A 17,264-nucleotide genomic window follows, 5' to 3' on the forward strand; every position below is an offset into this window, starting at 1 on the left:
CTTTTTCTATGTCTGCTTCTGTCTCCTTGAACCTCAGTCGGTCTCGGCAGATGGCCGCTGGAGGTTTCTTCCTGTTAAAATGGAATTCTTCCTCTCCACTGTCGCTACAAGCATGCTTAGTGTGAGGGATTGCATTTGAGTCAATGACTTGTGGCGGCATTTTGGGAAACTCAGAAATTGTGTGCAATGAAAATTTTTTAAAACCAAAGAAATGCTCAACAAAGCCACCCTGGGAATTTCACCCAAGGAATATTACCCTGTTTTTAAGGCACACAGGTTCAGTTATGCAGGGATTGAGACATCTGAGACAGTTTCAAATTTACACAGAGCTTTTTATTAAATTCTTTTTAAAATACCCTTTAAAACCAATTCTTTATAATAAAAAAAAAAAAAAACTACAATAGCTGAGGTTACCAACAGAAGGGGCCACTGTAGGGACGGCGTCCACTAATCCTAAACCTAACAAAAAACCTTTAAAACACCAAACGCAGTGAGACAACCCAAACTCAGGAATCACGGCACACAGAAGAGGCAGATGCTGTGCCCAAAACACCACTTTTAATTGGGGTTGTGACTGCCACCACAGTCTTGCTTTGAATCATAGGCGTGGAGAAATCTGGTAGATAAAAGAGCAGCAATGGTCCAAATATGGAGAGAAATATGGAAAATCACTGTTTCAAAACTGCAACAACATTGAGCTTACAATGAGTGGTAATTCCTTACCTGCCATGCCACACACACTCATAGCAGGAGGAAGAGGAGGAGAGCAGCACAGGGGTGTTTCACCTACGGTCACACCTTAATTTAGACTTTCTGACAAAAAACAGCTATAGTGCAGAGAGAGATGCCACTACCACCAGGAAGTAAGAGCAGCATGAACCACACCGATGATTTGTTCCCTTTTACTGCCAGAATCCATGAGAGGCCAGCCGAACAATGGGAGCCAGAGGAAGACATCAACTGGTTTTCCTTAGATCTAAAACTTTGAATGAATCTGACTGTACGGTCTGGTTGGACTGTAAAGTGCCTTGAGATGACATGTGTTGTGAGTTGGCGCTATATAAATAAACTGAATTGAATTGAATCTGTTATTTTTTTAAACAGTTGTTGTAGGTGTTGATAGCTGTAGGCAGGAAGGAGTTTCTGTATCGGTCTGTTATGCACTGGATCAGGAGCAGATCCAGTTCCGTCTTTATTAGGTGAAGTTTTCTTTTCTTTTTTTAGCTCTAATACTGTTACCTCAGCCGATGATGGAAGAGGAGATCACACTCGCCATTACAGACCTATAGAAGAGATGCAGCATCTTATTGGAAAACGCAGGAGGACCTAAGTTTCCTTAGGAGGGACTATCTGCTCTTTCCCTTCTTGTAGACGGCTTCACAGTTGTGTCTGCAGTCTATTTGGTTGTCCAAGGGAACACCGAGGTATTTATACTCCTCAACCACCTCCACTCCTTCTCCCAAGAAGTAAATAGGTTTCAACTTGTTCCTGTTTCTGCTGAAATCTACAATCATCTCCCTTGTTTTGTTGGCATTCAGGATCAGATGAATGTTTCCACACCATTCCACAAAGCGGTTCACCAGTCACTCAATGACTGCAGTCATCTGACTATTTCTGCAGATTAAAGGATTCAGTGTGGCTCTGGAAGTCAGACGTGTACAGAGTAAAAAGGAATGGTGAGAGTACTGTCCTCTGTGGTGCTCCTGACTACTTGATTAGGCAGCTGACCTTTCAGTCTAACAGTGGTCCATTAGACATGTAGTCTTTGATCCAGGTGATTGTTGACACGTCCACCTGAGTCTTCTGAAGTTTCTCACAAAGTAAGTAATGCTGAATCGTGTTAAATGTAATGGAGGAATCAAAGAACATGATCCTCACAGTGCTGTCTGCCTTGTCTAAATAACAGTGGGTTTGTTGAAGCGGGTGTATGGTGGCATCATCAACTCCAACTCCATAGCGATAAACAAACTGCAGGGGTTCCTGATAGCTGCTTGTTTGCTTGCTGAGATGAACCATCAGAAGTCTCTCTAGGACCGTCATGATGTGGGATGTCAGGGCAAGAGGTGTATAGTCACTAAGGCTGAGTTTTCTTTGGTACGGGGTCAGACTAAGGGATGCTGCAGAATCCCACAGAGCTACTCTGCACAGGCCTTCAGGACTCTGGGGCTGACACCATCAGGACCTTGTGACTCATTATGATTCAGTCTCTCCAGTTGCCTCTTCATGCCACTTCTAGAGATAGAAAGAATGCTTGTTAAATGCTTTTTTTTTTTTTTTTTTTAAGCAGCTTTAGTTCACTTGTGATCCATGGTGTATTTGGGAAGCATTTCACTGTTCTGGTAGGGATGTTGTTATCTACAAAGAAGTTAAGTTTATGTAATCAGTCACACATATATTGCATTGATGTCTTGTCCATGTGGTCGACACAGTGCATCCCAGTCTGTAGCCTCAAAACAACCTTGCAGGGCTTCCTCAGCTTCCTGTGACCATCTTCGTACAGTTCTTTTTAATGCAGGCTGTCTCTTATAAAGTGGCTTATAATCTGAGCAGAGAAAGAGTCTAGATTTGGCGGTACTTATTTATTTCTACTTTATTGTTTTAAATGCATTTTTAGATAAATATTTTTGCAGACCATTCTACCAGAATAAGCACAGTTTAACGTACATCTGAATGTTAACTGACCTGACAAAATGATAAATATTTCCTTTGACAAGCATCAGTTTACAACAGGACTCCTAAAAAAAAAACAAAAACAAAAAAACAACCAAGTGTAAAAAACATTTATACCTCCAAACCTAATCGGTTGTGTCTTTCAGCAGTTTGTCCACCATGTGTCATTATATCACTTTCCCATCCAAGCATTTTCTGTTCTGCTCCTCGTTTAATCATCTGATCAATCTGCCTATCCTCAATTTGTAATTTAATCCATCATGCATTTATTTATTTATCTATTCTGTGATATTTGAAATCCAGTAAATCATATATTTGTAGTAAATGTTAAATGTGAAGAATTGAAATGACCCAGGCGCAATGGGTAGCACTGCTGCCTTACAGCAAGAAGGTTCTGGGTTTGATTCCCGGCCCAGGGTCTTTCTGCATGGAGTTTGCATGTTCTCCCTGAGCATGCGTGGGTTCTCTCTGGGTACTCCAGCTTCCTCCCACAATCCAAAAACATGACTGTTAGGTTAATTGGCTTCTCTAAATTCTCCTTAGGTGTGAGTGTGTGTGTGAATGGTTGTTTGTCCTGTTTGTCTTTGTGTTGCCCAGCGATGGACTGGCATCCTGTCCAGGGTGTACCCCGCCTCTCACCCGTAGACAGCTGGAGATAGGCACCATACCCACTTGCGGCCCCGCTTGGGATAAGCGTGATGAATGAATGAATGAATGAATGAATGAATGAATGAATGAATGAATGAAATATCCTCATTGAATAATTGGTTTTGTACAAAGTTGAATGTGTTGGCAAAAAAAATCACACATAAATCCTCAATGAAAANTACAGTTCTTTTTAATGCAGGCTGTCTCTTATAAAGTGGCTTATAATCTGAGCAGAGAAAGAGTCTAGATTTGGCGGTACTTATTTATTTCCACTTTATTGTTTTAAATGGATTTTTAGATAAATGTTTTCGCAGACCATTCTACCAGCATGAGCACAGTTTAACGTACATCTGAATGTTAACTGACCTGACAAAATGATAAATATTTCCTTTGACAAGCATCAGTTTACAACAGGACTCCTAAAAAAAAAACAAAAACAAAAAAACAACCAAGTGTAAAAAACATTTATACCTCCAAACCTAATCGGTTGTGTCTTTCAGCAGTTTGTCCACCATGTGTCATTATATCACTTTCCCATCCAAGCATTTTCTGTTCTGCTCCTCGTTTAATCATCTGATCAATCTGCCTATCCTCAATTTGTAATTTAAGCCATCATGCATTTATTTATTTATCTATTCTGTGATATTTGAAATCCAGTAAATCATATATTTGTAGTAAATGTTAAATGTGAAGAATTGAAATGACCCAGGCGCAGTGGGTAGCACTGCTGCCTTACAGCAAGAAGGTTCTGGGTTTGATTCCCGGCCCAGGGTCTTTCTGCATGGAGTTTGCATGTTCTCCCTGAGCATGCGTGGGTTCTCTCTGGGTACTCCAGCTTCCTCCCACAATCCAAAAACATGACTGTTAGGTGAATTGGCTTCTCTAAATTCTCCTTAGGTGTCAGTGTGTGTGTGAATGGTTGTTTGTCCTGTTTGTCTTTGTGTTGCCCAGCGATGGACTGGCATCCTGTCCAGGGTGTACCCCGCCTCTTACCCGTAGACAGCTGGAGATAGGCACCAGACCCACTTGCTGCCCCGCTTGGGATAAGCGTGATGAATGAATGAATGAATGAATGAATGAATGAATGAATGAATGAATGAAATATCCCAAAAGGATCAAAAACTGTAGAGGTCTGAATCTGGAAAATTTCAAACTTGGTTGTGACTAATATATAATAAAATAAACCAATTTCTTTTCCTGAGCTCAATTATTAAACAGATACTTTGTGTCATTTTGTTTGACTAGCTTTAAATATTTAAAAAAATCCACTCATGCTTAAGAGTTTTATTGAAAATCATGAAGTTTTTTGTAAAAAGGGGTAACTTATGCAGAGAGAATAACATTGGCATCCTGGATGGGACTGGTTTTTCTATGCTCCTTTTCCTGCTGTTAGATTGAATGGATGAAAACAGAGGTTCTGTTCACATACTGCTGCTTGTGGTTCTGGTTTCAGTTCTCTAGAAGGCCTCAGTGACAGATCCCAAGCTGCCCGTCCCCCTTCCCCAACCTTTGCCGGGTTGGCTGGTTAAATTGGCGAGGATTAGTGGGCGTGAGCATGGTGTGTGTGTGTGTGGCTGCTCCTAGGGCGCATGCGAACTGAGGCCCAGAAGGGAAAGCCTTCTTCAGAGATCTAAGCCAGCTGCCCTGCTTCAACTGCAAGAAGAGCAAAAAGCTGGAGAGAGCTGCATGTAAACCCTTCTGGATGCACAGCGGAGAGCAGATCAGACGGTCCTAGCATGAGAAACAAACTGATCTTTGCAGGATTTGCTTTACTCAAGACTTCCAGGCCTTAAAGGTCACTCTCTGCCCTGAGAGGGGTGTGTGTGGGGTGGGGGGGCTACTCAGGAACACTGACCTCTAAGGTTAAGTGGAATCAGTTTGTGTGTAGAGAGAAGGGGAGGAGGGGGAAGTTTGTGGGAGGTGGGAGGCCACGGCAGGGCTCCTGCACTTCTCAAGAAGGAGACGAAGCAGTTGTCAAGAAGCAGTGGAAAAGGAGGAGATGGCGACGGGAGGAATCACAGCACTTCCCGCCGTACCTGAAGACAGCAGCAGCACCGGCTTTCCTCCTGGGAACTTCAAGGACCCCAAGAGGCTGTACTGTAAAAATGGGGGCTATTTCCTGAGGATTAAACCCGACGGGGGTGTGGATGGAATCCGGGAGAAAAACGACCCCCACAGTAAGTATTTCCCGTCTCATTCCTGTATGGATATTATACACAGCTTATTTTTTAGGTATGCAATAGAAATAAAAGGCGGAGGTGTATCAAGGTTAGTTATCAATCCATTACTTTGTTCAGAGAACCCTAAGAGACGTTTAAAACTCCAGTTCTGTAAAAGTTTCCTTCAGATTTCTGAAGTGATGGAGAAAATGAATGTATGATGTTTTTAGGCCTTGTTTTCACCCTGCTGAGTCACAGTCTTTACGTCACACAGGACAGCAGATTAAGATCTTCCCTCTCAGAGTCATCAGCATTATTAACGATTCACAAGAAATGCTTTATTTTAAAACTCAGCTCAGTCTTTTGGAGTGGTGATGTAAACACACAGGCTTGCTTGTTTTGAGAGAATAATGATTGTGCCCCTGAGGGCCTCTGGAAGTCGCTGATTAACCTCAAAGTGTGTCCTGGAGTTTCATCAGCGACTAGGAGGGAGTGGGAAGGATGTGGAATTAGACTTTTTCTCCCTCCTGGGAAAACACATGCATGGCAGAGCTGCTGAAGATAAAGGGCAACCTGTCCACCATGTGAAACATACCACATACTTCACTGGAACTCAAAAAATATCCTGAAGTACTTTTGTTATTGCTATTTGCCAGCCATGCAGACACTGTTACTGTTTTATAAAAAGAATAATACTTTATTTAGCGAAAATCATGTTAATTATTGAGCTTTTTACCCACATAGTCGGCTGTGACCTGACTATGCTGCAACAATGCAGCTTTTGTTAAACCTATGCAGACCTGCCAGGTGAAGAAAGAAAATGTGTTTGAGAGGAAACCCCACTCCTCATCCTAAAACTCCTTCAGAAGGACGTAACTGTGGACTATTATCTTTATTTCAGTTATAAAACGTATAGTTTGGAGGTTGGTATCTGTTCTCCTTTAGGACATAAGTTGTGAAAACCAGACCAAAGCAGCTCACTCAGGGCAGTTTTACTTTAAAGAAGCTCACCTCTTTGATCTGTGACCAGAAACATCCGACCATCTGCCCTAACTGCAGCGCGCCCAATAAAAGGCTTGATGTGGTTTGATCCTGTAATTTATCTAACAAGGCCCCTGCTTCCTTTTTTTGCTGCTCGGCTTGATACATCCGAGTTCTGCTGTTGAAACGAGGAGAATCTATCAAAACAAACAAAGGAGTTGGAGATGGTTTCCCTGAAGTCTTGAGTACGCTGCCCACACGGCCTCCAGGCTCAGTGTGCCATATAAGGGTGATGCTTTGGGACGGATATGATACCAATTTCCTTAGATGTGATGTATTTACTTACTGCATATGAAACGTAACCCAGTGTTAGTCAGAACACAGAGGAAACTGTTAAAGCTTCTCTCAGCTGTTGAAGAAACATACACTGATTGATTCAACTGCCTCTAACAAAGTCACCACAAGTACAGATGGGTTAATACTTTGTGCTCTTTGCTAATAGGACAGTACATAGTCTTCTCCTCTACCTATCATTGGCTGAATCATTGGCCATTCTTTCTCACATAGCCTCTCTGATCGTCCTATGTTGTCCCTCATATCGTATTTAGCTCACCTCCCATAATTGGGATGAAGAACTGCACTGCAAAAAATTTTTTTATCTAAATTAGTAACCTTTTTCTTAAAATGAGCAAATTTTTTCTTGATTTAAGGATTTTACCACTTTACCAATGGAACAAGACGATTTACATTAAAAATAAGAAGAAAACAATTGTATTGTCCTATTTTAAGTGCATAATTTATCTAATTATCTTATTTTAAGAGTAAAAATACCAATTCCATTGGCAAATCATCTTATTTACCTGCTGAAATTAAGAGTAAATACACTTAATCTAAGACATTTTTACTCATTTTTAGATCATTTTCAGTGTGAAATGACCGCTGAAGATGGTGGATTTTTGTGTCTGGTGAACCATTTTGTTCGGCCATATGTTTTTGGACCGATATCCTACCAGTAGACCTGATGAGGACTAATGTTTGGTTTTCTGGCAGAGTGCATCATATTCTTATATTTGTTCCCCTGAACATTTACTCTAATGAGCTCCAATGTTTATTTTTGGAACATTCATTTATTTATGTATTTATTTTTAATTATGGCAGGATTGGTCCTCCATACTGTAGGGTCCTACAGCCTTTACAGAAGAAACAGGACCACAGCATTACAGATCTTTCACCATACCTAAGAGTGAGAAGTGGGATGAGGTGTTTGTTGCCAAATTCTTCCGCCTGATCAAAGGTCAAAGTATAAATCTAGGTAGGATTAGGCAAACTGCATCTGTTTAGAATCTTGGCTGTTAGAAATCTATACATGCTAAACAGGTAAATATCCCGTTTTTCTCTGATACCTACTTAACAGTGAGACGCCATGTTAATGCATCCTGCTCTGGGGACCCAGAGAATTCTGTTTGCTGTTGCACTGTAACACTTTTTTTTATCCTGCCAAATAAAATAAGTCTCCTCGCTCAGCTTTGTTTGAACCGTTGTTCCAGTTGGTTTGAACTTGTTAATTATTACTGTGACTGCAATTACGGGCTAGTTAAACAAGAATCTATTTTTATGCAGCCATTTCCTGACTGATAAAGATCAACATGCATCACCCTTTTTTATCTTGACTTACCTGTTTAAGGGAGCAGTTAACGAAAATCAGCCTTTGTCACAACAAATTTATACCCCAGAAAATCTAAGAGTCATGAATTACAATTAAGAATTTCTAGAAATGTAATTTATTCATTTATTCTACTTGACATAAAATTCTAGGATCTAACAATGGGACACCAGTGATTTTATCAAACACCTTTAAGGTTAAATTTCGGTTTATTTATACATAGATTTATTTTAAGATTCTAAAAGAAGAAATCGTGCAGTGCGATGACCGTCATTTTACAAAACAGATCTGCAGACAAGGCAAACATTTTCTGCTGACATGTGAAACGTTTTAAAAGCAACGTCAGAATGCATTTGGCTGTGATCTGTTGCTACACCACTAGATGTCACTGAATCCCACCAAAGGGAATCTCCATCCTTACCTTGCTGTGAACGGATTATAGTTTCGGGGGTTTCTTTTGGACTCCACATTCATGTTTGTTGCTGTGATTCCTCAAATATTATTCAGCCGCCATTTAATTTGCCTTTCTAGCAACTGACAAGTCTGTGGATAATCTTAAAGAAGTCGAAGCTCCAAGAGAACGCCATTCACCAGGCAACATTTACTCTGAGGATGCACCCTTTATATTTTAAATGGAATCACTCATTCTCTCTTTGTTTAGACATTCCACCATTAAAGAAAAAATGTTTTCTGTTTACACAGTTTAAATATACTTTCATCTTCATCCACAGTTAAGCTTCAGCTGCAGGCGACCTCGGTGGGGGAGGTCGTCATCAAAGGAATTTGTGCAAACCGTTATCTGGCGATGAACAGAGATGGACGGCTGTTTGGTGCGGTGAGTGACTTTCTCTTTGCAAATGTCCTCTTTGTTTTTTTTAATAAAATTCCAAGCCTAAACAAATTGTCTTCTGTTATTTAGTCTCGTCTCATTAAATCGTAGTCACAAAGGACAAAAATGTAATCACACAAGGCATCAAGTAGGTGGCATGAGATTTAGGTCAGATTGCCTTTCCAAGCAGATCAGATGGGAATATAAGAAAAAAAATTATCTAATTGTTTTTAAAAGGATGAAAGTGAAGAGCGAATTCGCCTCCTCAGATGCAGATTTACTTGTCAACCACTGCCACCGTGTCTCATTCTCCTCCATTTCTCCAACTAAACAGACTGAATGGATACAGCTGTATTATTTTGCCTGACTAAAAACTCTCACTGACCTCAGGTGCTAAAATAAATTCATCCAAGCTGCTCTTGGTCTATGTCTCACGCTAATACTTTAAATGCAGAGAACATGGTGCTACCTCTGGTGAATGTTCTCAGCTGACTCACCATCATTAGGACCCAATAAGACGGGAGCTAATCATTCTGCTAACGGTTTTCAGGAACATCCCAGGAACAAAAAGTTAAAACTTTTATAGTGGCTGTTATTAGATTAGCGTAAGGGAGGACCCAACAAAAGGATCTGATGGCCGTAATCAAAGCAATCTGGGCTTCTATGACGCCTCAGCAGAACCACAGGCTGATTGCTTCCATGCTACGCCGCATTAATGCAGTAACTCACACAATAAGTCCCAGCCAAGGATTAGGTTTTCTATTGATCTGGTGTAATATTCTAATTTTTGAAGATACAGTTTTTTATTTATTTACCTGCACATCATCAGGGATGATTTAGATGGCTTTTTTCCTTTCTCGTAATTTATAATAGCGCAGTGTTATCTTTGCATACTCATAGATACTGGTTATAGATGGTACTTTTTGTACTGTGTAAAGAAGCTGACACATTTCAAACCTAAAGCCACTATAAGGAGTGGAGTGATAAAGTTAGAAGCAGTTTCTGAAGCATCTGGCAGGCGATCTGAAAAGTGAGGGTAGTAATTATCAGTGTGATCTGAGGTTCGTTTTAGGTTAAGGTGACAGCTGCTGTGGTGTTATGTAGGGGAACTGCTTGATGTGGAGAATGCAAATGTCAAAACAGAGTGCTGATGGCTGATAGTGACATAGATACAAGTAAAATGCAAACAAATGAAACCTAATGTGTGAAAAAAATAAAGGATGTTTTATAACTATTTGAGTTATTAAAGGTTTTCATGTTGAGGTGAAATATTTAAAAAGGACCTTGGTTGTTCAGGGCCTTTTAGATGTTTAACCTCACAGTATTATGGGCTGTAATTCTCTTGTTTCTGAACTTGTCTCATTCAGACAACGGACCCGAGATCCTGCTAAATATTGAATAGACATGATGCACAGATAATAATGAGAACTTTTGTGCTTCTTTTTCTGATGCTCCATTTAATTTGCTTCTCTTGCAGTAAAATTGTGACTTTGAAATTCTGTTTTTCACAAAGTTCAAGAGTTTAACAGGCTTTTTGTCCACCATTAGCAGCCAGCATTTTCTCCTCCTAATGAGAGGCTGCCCCCTAAGTTGGCTCTGTACTCGGCTGTAATTTGTGTCAATCTGAAAAGAAATAACTGCATGAATTTTGTCTTATTTAAATGATTTGAATTAAGAAAAAAAAAATCCCTTTACCTCTAACATCTGACCCTGTCTATATTGTTAAAAGTGAAGGTAACACTGAAAGCACCAGAGGCTAACTGGTTGACCATATACACCTTAACATGCTCAGTATGTAAAGGAACCTACGTATTAACAGGATTTAGCAATTAGAAACAGCTTAACGTGAAATCTTCATAATATAAGAAGGTAATGTGGCTTTAAGGAGAATAGATCATACTTTAGGGTTACTATAGCAACAAACATTTGAAACAGTCTTTGGTGTGGAAACTAAAACTCAACACATGTATTTAAACTCACAGTCTGGAGAACTAGTGTAGGGCTGTTAAAATTTGTCGGATTAATTGTCATTAATCAATTATTGAAATAATTGTCAACTAATTTAGAAATTAATTAATCTTTAACTGGAGTGTAGAGACTCTAAAACATGCGTTTAGCTGACAGAGCAACCCACTTAGAGCAGCAATGATACAAAAAAGGGAAAGAAATATGTAAACATTTTGCATTCATGATAAAATCTTTTTCATCTGTCAATATGCTCTATCCAGAACTCCTTAAGTAAAAAGGTTTGTTTCACCTGGTTTAATTTCCTAAAAAGTTATCTTTGAGGAACCTTTGGCTATCCAAATAATAGTAAATAATCGAAAAAATATCCAATAGATTAATTGATTTGCAAAATAACCTTTAATTGCAGCCCTAAAGAAGTGTTTGCTACCCTGCTGATTTTGCATGTTTTCGTAAATGTAGAAATATTTCATTTTGATTATGAGTGACAGAATCTACAATAAAAAAAAAAAAAATCACAATCATTGTGTGATTTTTAAGTAATTAATTAGCACTTTATTGCATAACTTCAGTGTTTGATACATTAAAAACAAAACAAAGAAAAGAAACCTTTATTTGCAGTAACAGATATCAGATATCAGATGTCCAGATCTTTCAGGTTTCAGGACCACATTTTATTCCATGAGTTTTTTTTTTCTTTTATTGGCCTCACTCCACACCTGCTGTGCTTTTTGAAAGTCATTGACTAAAATGATTAAATACCACTGGGAAGACCTAGGTATGTTCTGTCATATCTAGATGACCTACTTTAAGCATTGCTTCTGAGGGTTTTATAATGCAAAATAGTTGCATATGGAAATCAAAATAGAATTTATTTTGTAATTTTCCATCTTTATTTTTGCTGCAGCCTGTGAATTAGCAGCATTTGCACACAGCTTTGTGTTTCGTCTGTCTTTTTCAAATCAAAAGTGATATGATCTTTCTCTCTGATTTTGCTTTTTTTGTTTCCTGATGGCTGCCTTATATATTTCTTTTAAGCATTGCTACTCTTGATCAGATGTGGGTAATTTAGAAAACCTCTACTCTTAAAAAAAAAAAATACTCTTAAGAGTAGCTTTACTTTTTAGTTAAGTAATATTCTTTTTAGATTATCGCTACTTTTACTTGAGTACATTTTTTGGTTACTCTACCCCGTACCAGTAACTTAAGTAGACAAAGTAACATATTAACTAACATTATGTATTCAAGATTTTATTTAAGCTTACTATGAAAAAATGATGTGGAAACGATTTTATTCTGAATAAATGTTTCATTTTGGATTAATGTTATTTATTTATACTTTGTTTCATAATTTGAGATGCCAGAATCTGCACAACTCTGTCTGTCAGATTACATCTTTTTAAGCAATAAAACAAATCTTATGACCCAACAATTACTCAGTTCTCAAGTTACTATTTTACCATTTCGTATTTTTTTTGCTCTTTATTGACTTTTTTCCTCTCAGACTGAAACAGCTTTATTGAATATTTCTTTTTTCTTTTTGGCAACAAAGGAAAAAAGAAATTGCTGTTAAACTTTACCAATGTGAAAAATGTCCTGTGCCTTTTCCTCTAGAGACGACCAACAGACGAGTCCTACTTCCTAGAAAGGCTCGAGAGCAACAACTACAACACCTACCGCTCCAGGAAGTACCCCAGCATGTACGTGGCGCTGAAGAGGACCGGCCAGTACAAGTCCGGAAACAAAACCGGACCGGGTCAGAAGGCCATTCTCTTTCTGCCGATGTCAGCAAAGCGCTAAGCCAGGAATCGGAGCAACAGAGACAGAGGCGTCTTTGTGAAGGCAATGACCTGTGATGCATTGACATTGCCTAAAAGAGCTGTGACGATTTGACTCTTTTCTCCTGAACATATTGAATATTATTCAACTTTACCTTCAAACAGTGCCACATATTTAAAAGTATAACTCCAGGACTACTCTACAGCAAGGTGTCGTAAAGTAACTAGAGGCAAACGCAGTAAAATCTATATTTAATGTTGCAGGAACATTTCCATAATGTTTGATAGATAAAAATGAGCTTTTAAAGCTTTCTATTATCTCTGTAAGATAGATTAGTGCAAAATCAGACTCAGTTAAACTGATTTAGACTTTAAAAAGGCAAGTATCAAATCAAAAAGGGGGTGTGTGATAAATAATGCATTTTATATCAGCCATGGAAGGAAAACTTATCCTGAGACACTAAGAACCTCCAGTATGAACACATGTTTTAACGGTCCGGTCTCTAAATGGGATCAATACTGGACCATAAAACACTAACTGAGCTCTATGAATGAACAGGGAGCTGTCTGTGGTACAGCTGATAAAACATCCCAGAGTAAACGGCGGGCAGCTCCTCCATGGTGAGGTCGATCTTGTCAAAGCCGTGCTCCAAACCGTGCAGCAGCAGCCGGGCGATGCGGGAGGTGATGGGCGTGGTGCTGCTGGTCTCGGCCAGCTCGCTCACGTTCAGCCACTCGCAGCGCAGACACTCGTGGGTGCAGAAGTTGATGTCGTAGGTGATCGGGCTCAGCCGGCAGATGATGTACATGTCCGACATGCCGAAGGCGCCGGGGTGCTGGTGCTGCTGCCGGATGCTGAGCAGGGATCTGAACTCTGAGCGCACGCCCGTCTCTTCGAACACTTCACGGACAGCCGTGGCACCTGGGGGAGATTCGGTACAGATATCCGTCTCTGTGCAAACGTCTTAAAAAACCACATATTTCTTTAGACTTTGCTTCCTATGAGTCCAACTTTACTGCAATTTCTAAACAGTCTTCATCATTTGTTCTTAAAAGTTGTAAAAGTCTTTTCCCTTAGATTTTGGTCTCTTTTTACTCAGTTACTGAAGGTCAACAACAGCCTTTATATATTTCATGTTAAATGTAGTAAAACGCGGTATATCCTTAATATATTTAGAGTGGAGTCATGAAAATCTGAACCTACTGTCTCTTTAAGTCCATACAGCTTAAAAAAGATCGTTCCCATTCCAAGATCAATCACAATCTTGAACTAAAATCACTCTAAGGTTGTTTTTCTTTAACCTCAAAGTTTTTCCTGCAAACTGTCATACCGATAATTGAAACCATTTTAACATTTTCCTTCAGTTAGTTTCACTAAAATTGTTAGAAAATCTGTTTCTTGAAAGCTGAAGTTAACACACGAATTGTAACCTATGAATAAATAGCTGGTGCTAACTGGACAACCAGAGGTTAGGAGCTGAATCAGACACCAGCTTCAGTGTTGATGTTTATTGTTTTCTTTAAAGGGGCAGGAACTGATGTAAGAGGAGCCTTCGCTGGATGACTAATTGATGGAAATACATTCACTGTATTTTCACTGTCACAAAACCAAGGTGAAAATCTGCCAGGGCAAATCTAAATGACTGTTTGTTATAAAAAAATCTCTGAAATGTCCAATTATCTTAGATTCAACCTATAATTTTTAGCTTCGTGGAATCCTGCTTTTGATCTCACTTAGCGTTCATTTTAATTTAATCCCTTTTTTCTTTTTAGAATTGATCATGTCTCAAATAGTATTGGATATCTGGTAGTTCTGGCTCCATAATTTTTGTAGCTAACCTCCAAACACTCTGGTTGCTGTGATGTTCATGAAAGCGCCCAAAGTCAAAGGAAAAACGAATAATCTACGTTAGTAATATGGACCACTTCAATTTACTCCAGGAACCAGAACCGTTTGGAAGCAAAATCTGAAGAAATTAGCGGTAAAATAAAGACATCTGCACAGAACTAAAACGAGGGAAAACATTTACAGGACCCTGACAATTATAAATATGTTTATTCTGCTTCCAGTCTGTATTTTAAACAACCTTTTTGTAAAAAAAACAGTTTGATGCTGCTTTTCAGGTGGAATCATGTAAATAATTTCAACGCTGCTTTTAAAATATTACAGGGGCTCCAGTGGGAGAATGAAGATCTATATCATGTGCCTTTATTTGTACAGGTTAATTGAATGTATAGGTTATTTTTAAAGGGATTTAGTTAGCTGTACTGTAGTATTTTAACTTTCTCTGCTGACTGTGGCACTCACCTATATTCTCTCCTGGATCAGACAAGCCGCCAGGAAACTTCCAGGCGTTCTTGGTCTGGAATCAGAGAGAAAAATCAAGATGAACTGTCACTACTGGAAATGAATCTGAGATAAATCCCAACATAACATCACCATAAACGTTCCTCTCTATAGAGACGGATCTTTGTAGTTCGCAGCAGAGCTAATAATTACACAGGAAGGGAAAACTTCGCCGAAAAGACTCTGACCAAGCTGCTTCACCACACTTGATATTTAATAACACTTTGCTGCTGGATAAATTAATGACGTCTGTGTGCATTTTTCTAGTAACTTCTATGTTTTTTTCTTTTTTGTTGTAAATTACTTAAATGCACTGCAGCTCTGGTGTCCATGTAAAGCTGAAAAAAGCCAGCGTGTTTTGGTTTCTTTTCTAAAATGTGCAGTAAGAAGGAAATAAAGAGATTCTGGTCTGCTTGAGAGTCTGAGCTGAATGAGTGAACGTTAAACCCAAAGGAATGCTGAATAACACCCTGATAATGGTGCATTTTAGATCATTAAGGTAGATTAAACCTCATCAGTTGGTTATTGTTATTACAGATGACCTCTTAGCTGCTTTTCAGAGGCTTCATGACTCTTGATGAACTCATTCAGCCTCATGGGAACTTCTACTGCCAAAAGACCAGGCTGTGAACTACGTCATTTCCAGTAAAGTTCTCAGTGAGGAGGAGGAGGTGTAGAAGAGATAAAAATGTTGTGTCACTTCCAGGCTAATTGCTTTTCCAACTTTAGGTTCATCCATGAGCTGCTGAGATGTTATTGACTCCTATTAGTCTATCAGACTTGGTCAGGTTTTGGTTTAATCTTCAAACTATAGACAGAGAAACAAGCTCCAACTTAAATAAATAAATTGCTTCATTTTGTAACAAGTAACTGAATCAAGATGATGAGACTTAATATATACATTTCCAAATTGAAGAAATGAAGTTGGGCGAACTTTATTGAATTACTTGTTATCATTTGTAGCAATTAATTTTAGGTAGAGGTGCATTTTGTTTCCTAGAATGAAGAGTTGGATTCATTTTATATGTGTTTGACTGTTACATACAGCTGACATTTACATCCACTCACCAACATGACAGTCAGATTACAGGGTTTATACAGGAATGAATAACTCAAATTTAATGCTTTTTATTGCTCTTTTAATGCTCTTAGAAATAATTTTAATGCCACCAACAGCTACACGTCGACAGGCTACAGCCATGTCCCGAATTCCTCGTTTTCCAACCACTTTTGTTGAAATTTGCTTTTTTCGCCCCATTCTCTAGCTTTTTCTCTGACTCAAGCTTCTTTTCTGAACATACAGCTTTGCGATCAACCGGAAGCAGTTCCGCACAAATATATCGTGATATAATATGTCTGACAAAATTGTTTTTATAAACATTTCTTTTTAATAAAGCATTTTAAATGCCACAAAAATACATTTAATGAATTTTAATGCCAATTAAGGCCTTCATTTAAAAAATAATAATTAAATGACTTTTTTAATGACCCGCGGAAACCCTGTATTAGTCATTCTTTAATGGTTTATTATTCGAGGGTTAAACATGTCCAGAAATTAGTGGTGGGTCAGTAGTGGGCTGTGAGGGCCTTCAAGGCTGGCCTAAAATCAATCACACCAACTTTAATTTCTTCTATCCAACTCTATGAATTGATTCCAAACAATCCATTCTGCTAATTTTGTAGCTTTTCTCTTGGCCGCGCTGCTTCCATTACATTGACGTGGCTGCTATATTTTTTGTCCAATCAGATTCCAGCTTTTGTTCGTTGCTTTGTCCTTCAAACCTGCCCATAGCCTCCAGAGTCAGCAGTGCTGGCTAAGCTTACTTGTTTTCTTCAACCAATCAGATTTCAGATTTGCCCCACTGGGCCATCTAGCGGGTCCACCTCTACCGGTCAGCATTTTCTGTCCTTTGATTGGTCAGTGAGAGCAAAATGTTTACAGCCAAGTTAAGCTAACAACAGTCTGCTTTTTAAATGACCTTTGTTAAAGGCTTTCCTGGCTTCAATGGCTGATACTAATTGAAAAAGCAAAGACTTCCTGCACAAAGACAGAAGGATGGATTTTACTTTAAAATAATCAGCATCTCTGGTAGGCTTGTCCCGATCCGATACGTGGATCGGATCGGGACGCCGATATTGGCAAAAGAATGCGTATCGGCAAAGAATGTAAAAATGCCGATCCAGTTTTTTTTTTTTTAATCCGGTCCGTATTTTCCAGTTTCGC

General features: G+C 39.0%; 2 protein-coding genes across 2 annotated transcripts in view; one reads left to right on the forward strand and one right to left on the reverse strand.

The window, feature by feature from the left end:
- Positions 1 to 4,913: 4,913 nt before the first annotated feature.
- fgf2 (fibroblast growth factor 2 (basic)) lies at positions 4,914 to 13,308 on the forward strand. The gene is made up of 3 exons (XM_015397264.1): positions 4,914 to 5,495; positions 8,853 to 8,956; positions 12,530 to 13,308. Exons 1-3 carry the CDS (start codon positions 5,318 to 5,320, stop codon positions 12,713 to 12,715), a joined length of 468 nt encoding a protein of 155 aa, XP_015252750.1. The 5' UTR covers positions 4,914 to 5,317; the 3' UTR covers positions 12,716 to 13,308.
- Positions 13,103 to 17,264, reverse strand: part of nudt6 (nudix hydrolase 6) — a 14,442-nt gene continuing 10,280 nt past the window's right edge. Inside the window, exons 4-5 of the mRNA XM_015397262.1 lie at positions 15,002 to 15,056; positions 13,103 to 13,615 (exon numbers count right to left, since the gene is read on the reverse strand). Of these exons, the coding sequence (XP_015252748.1) occupies positions 13,239 to 13,615; positions 15,002 to 15,056 (432 nt within the window). The 3' untranslated portion in view covers positions 13,103 to 13,238. The remainder of the gene's footprint in view (positions 13,616 to 15,001; positions 15,057 to 17,264) is intronic.

Source organism: Cyprinodon variegatus, unplaced genomic scaffold, assembly GCF_000732505.1.
Source record: "Cyprinodon variegatus isolate N-32 unplaced genomic scaffold, C_variegatus-1.0 Scaffold847, whole genome shotgun sequence".
In the NCBI taxonomy this organism is placed as follows: Eukaryota; Metazoa; Chordata; class Actinopteri; order Cyprinodontiformes; family Cyprinodontidae; genus Cyprinodon; species Cyprinodon variegatus.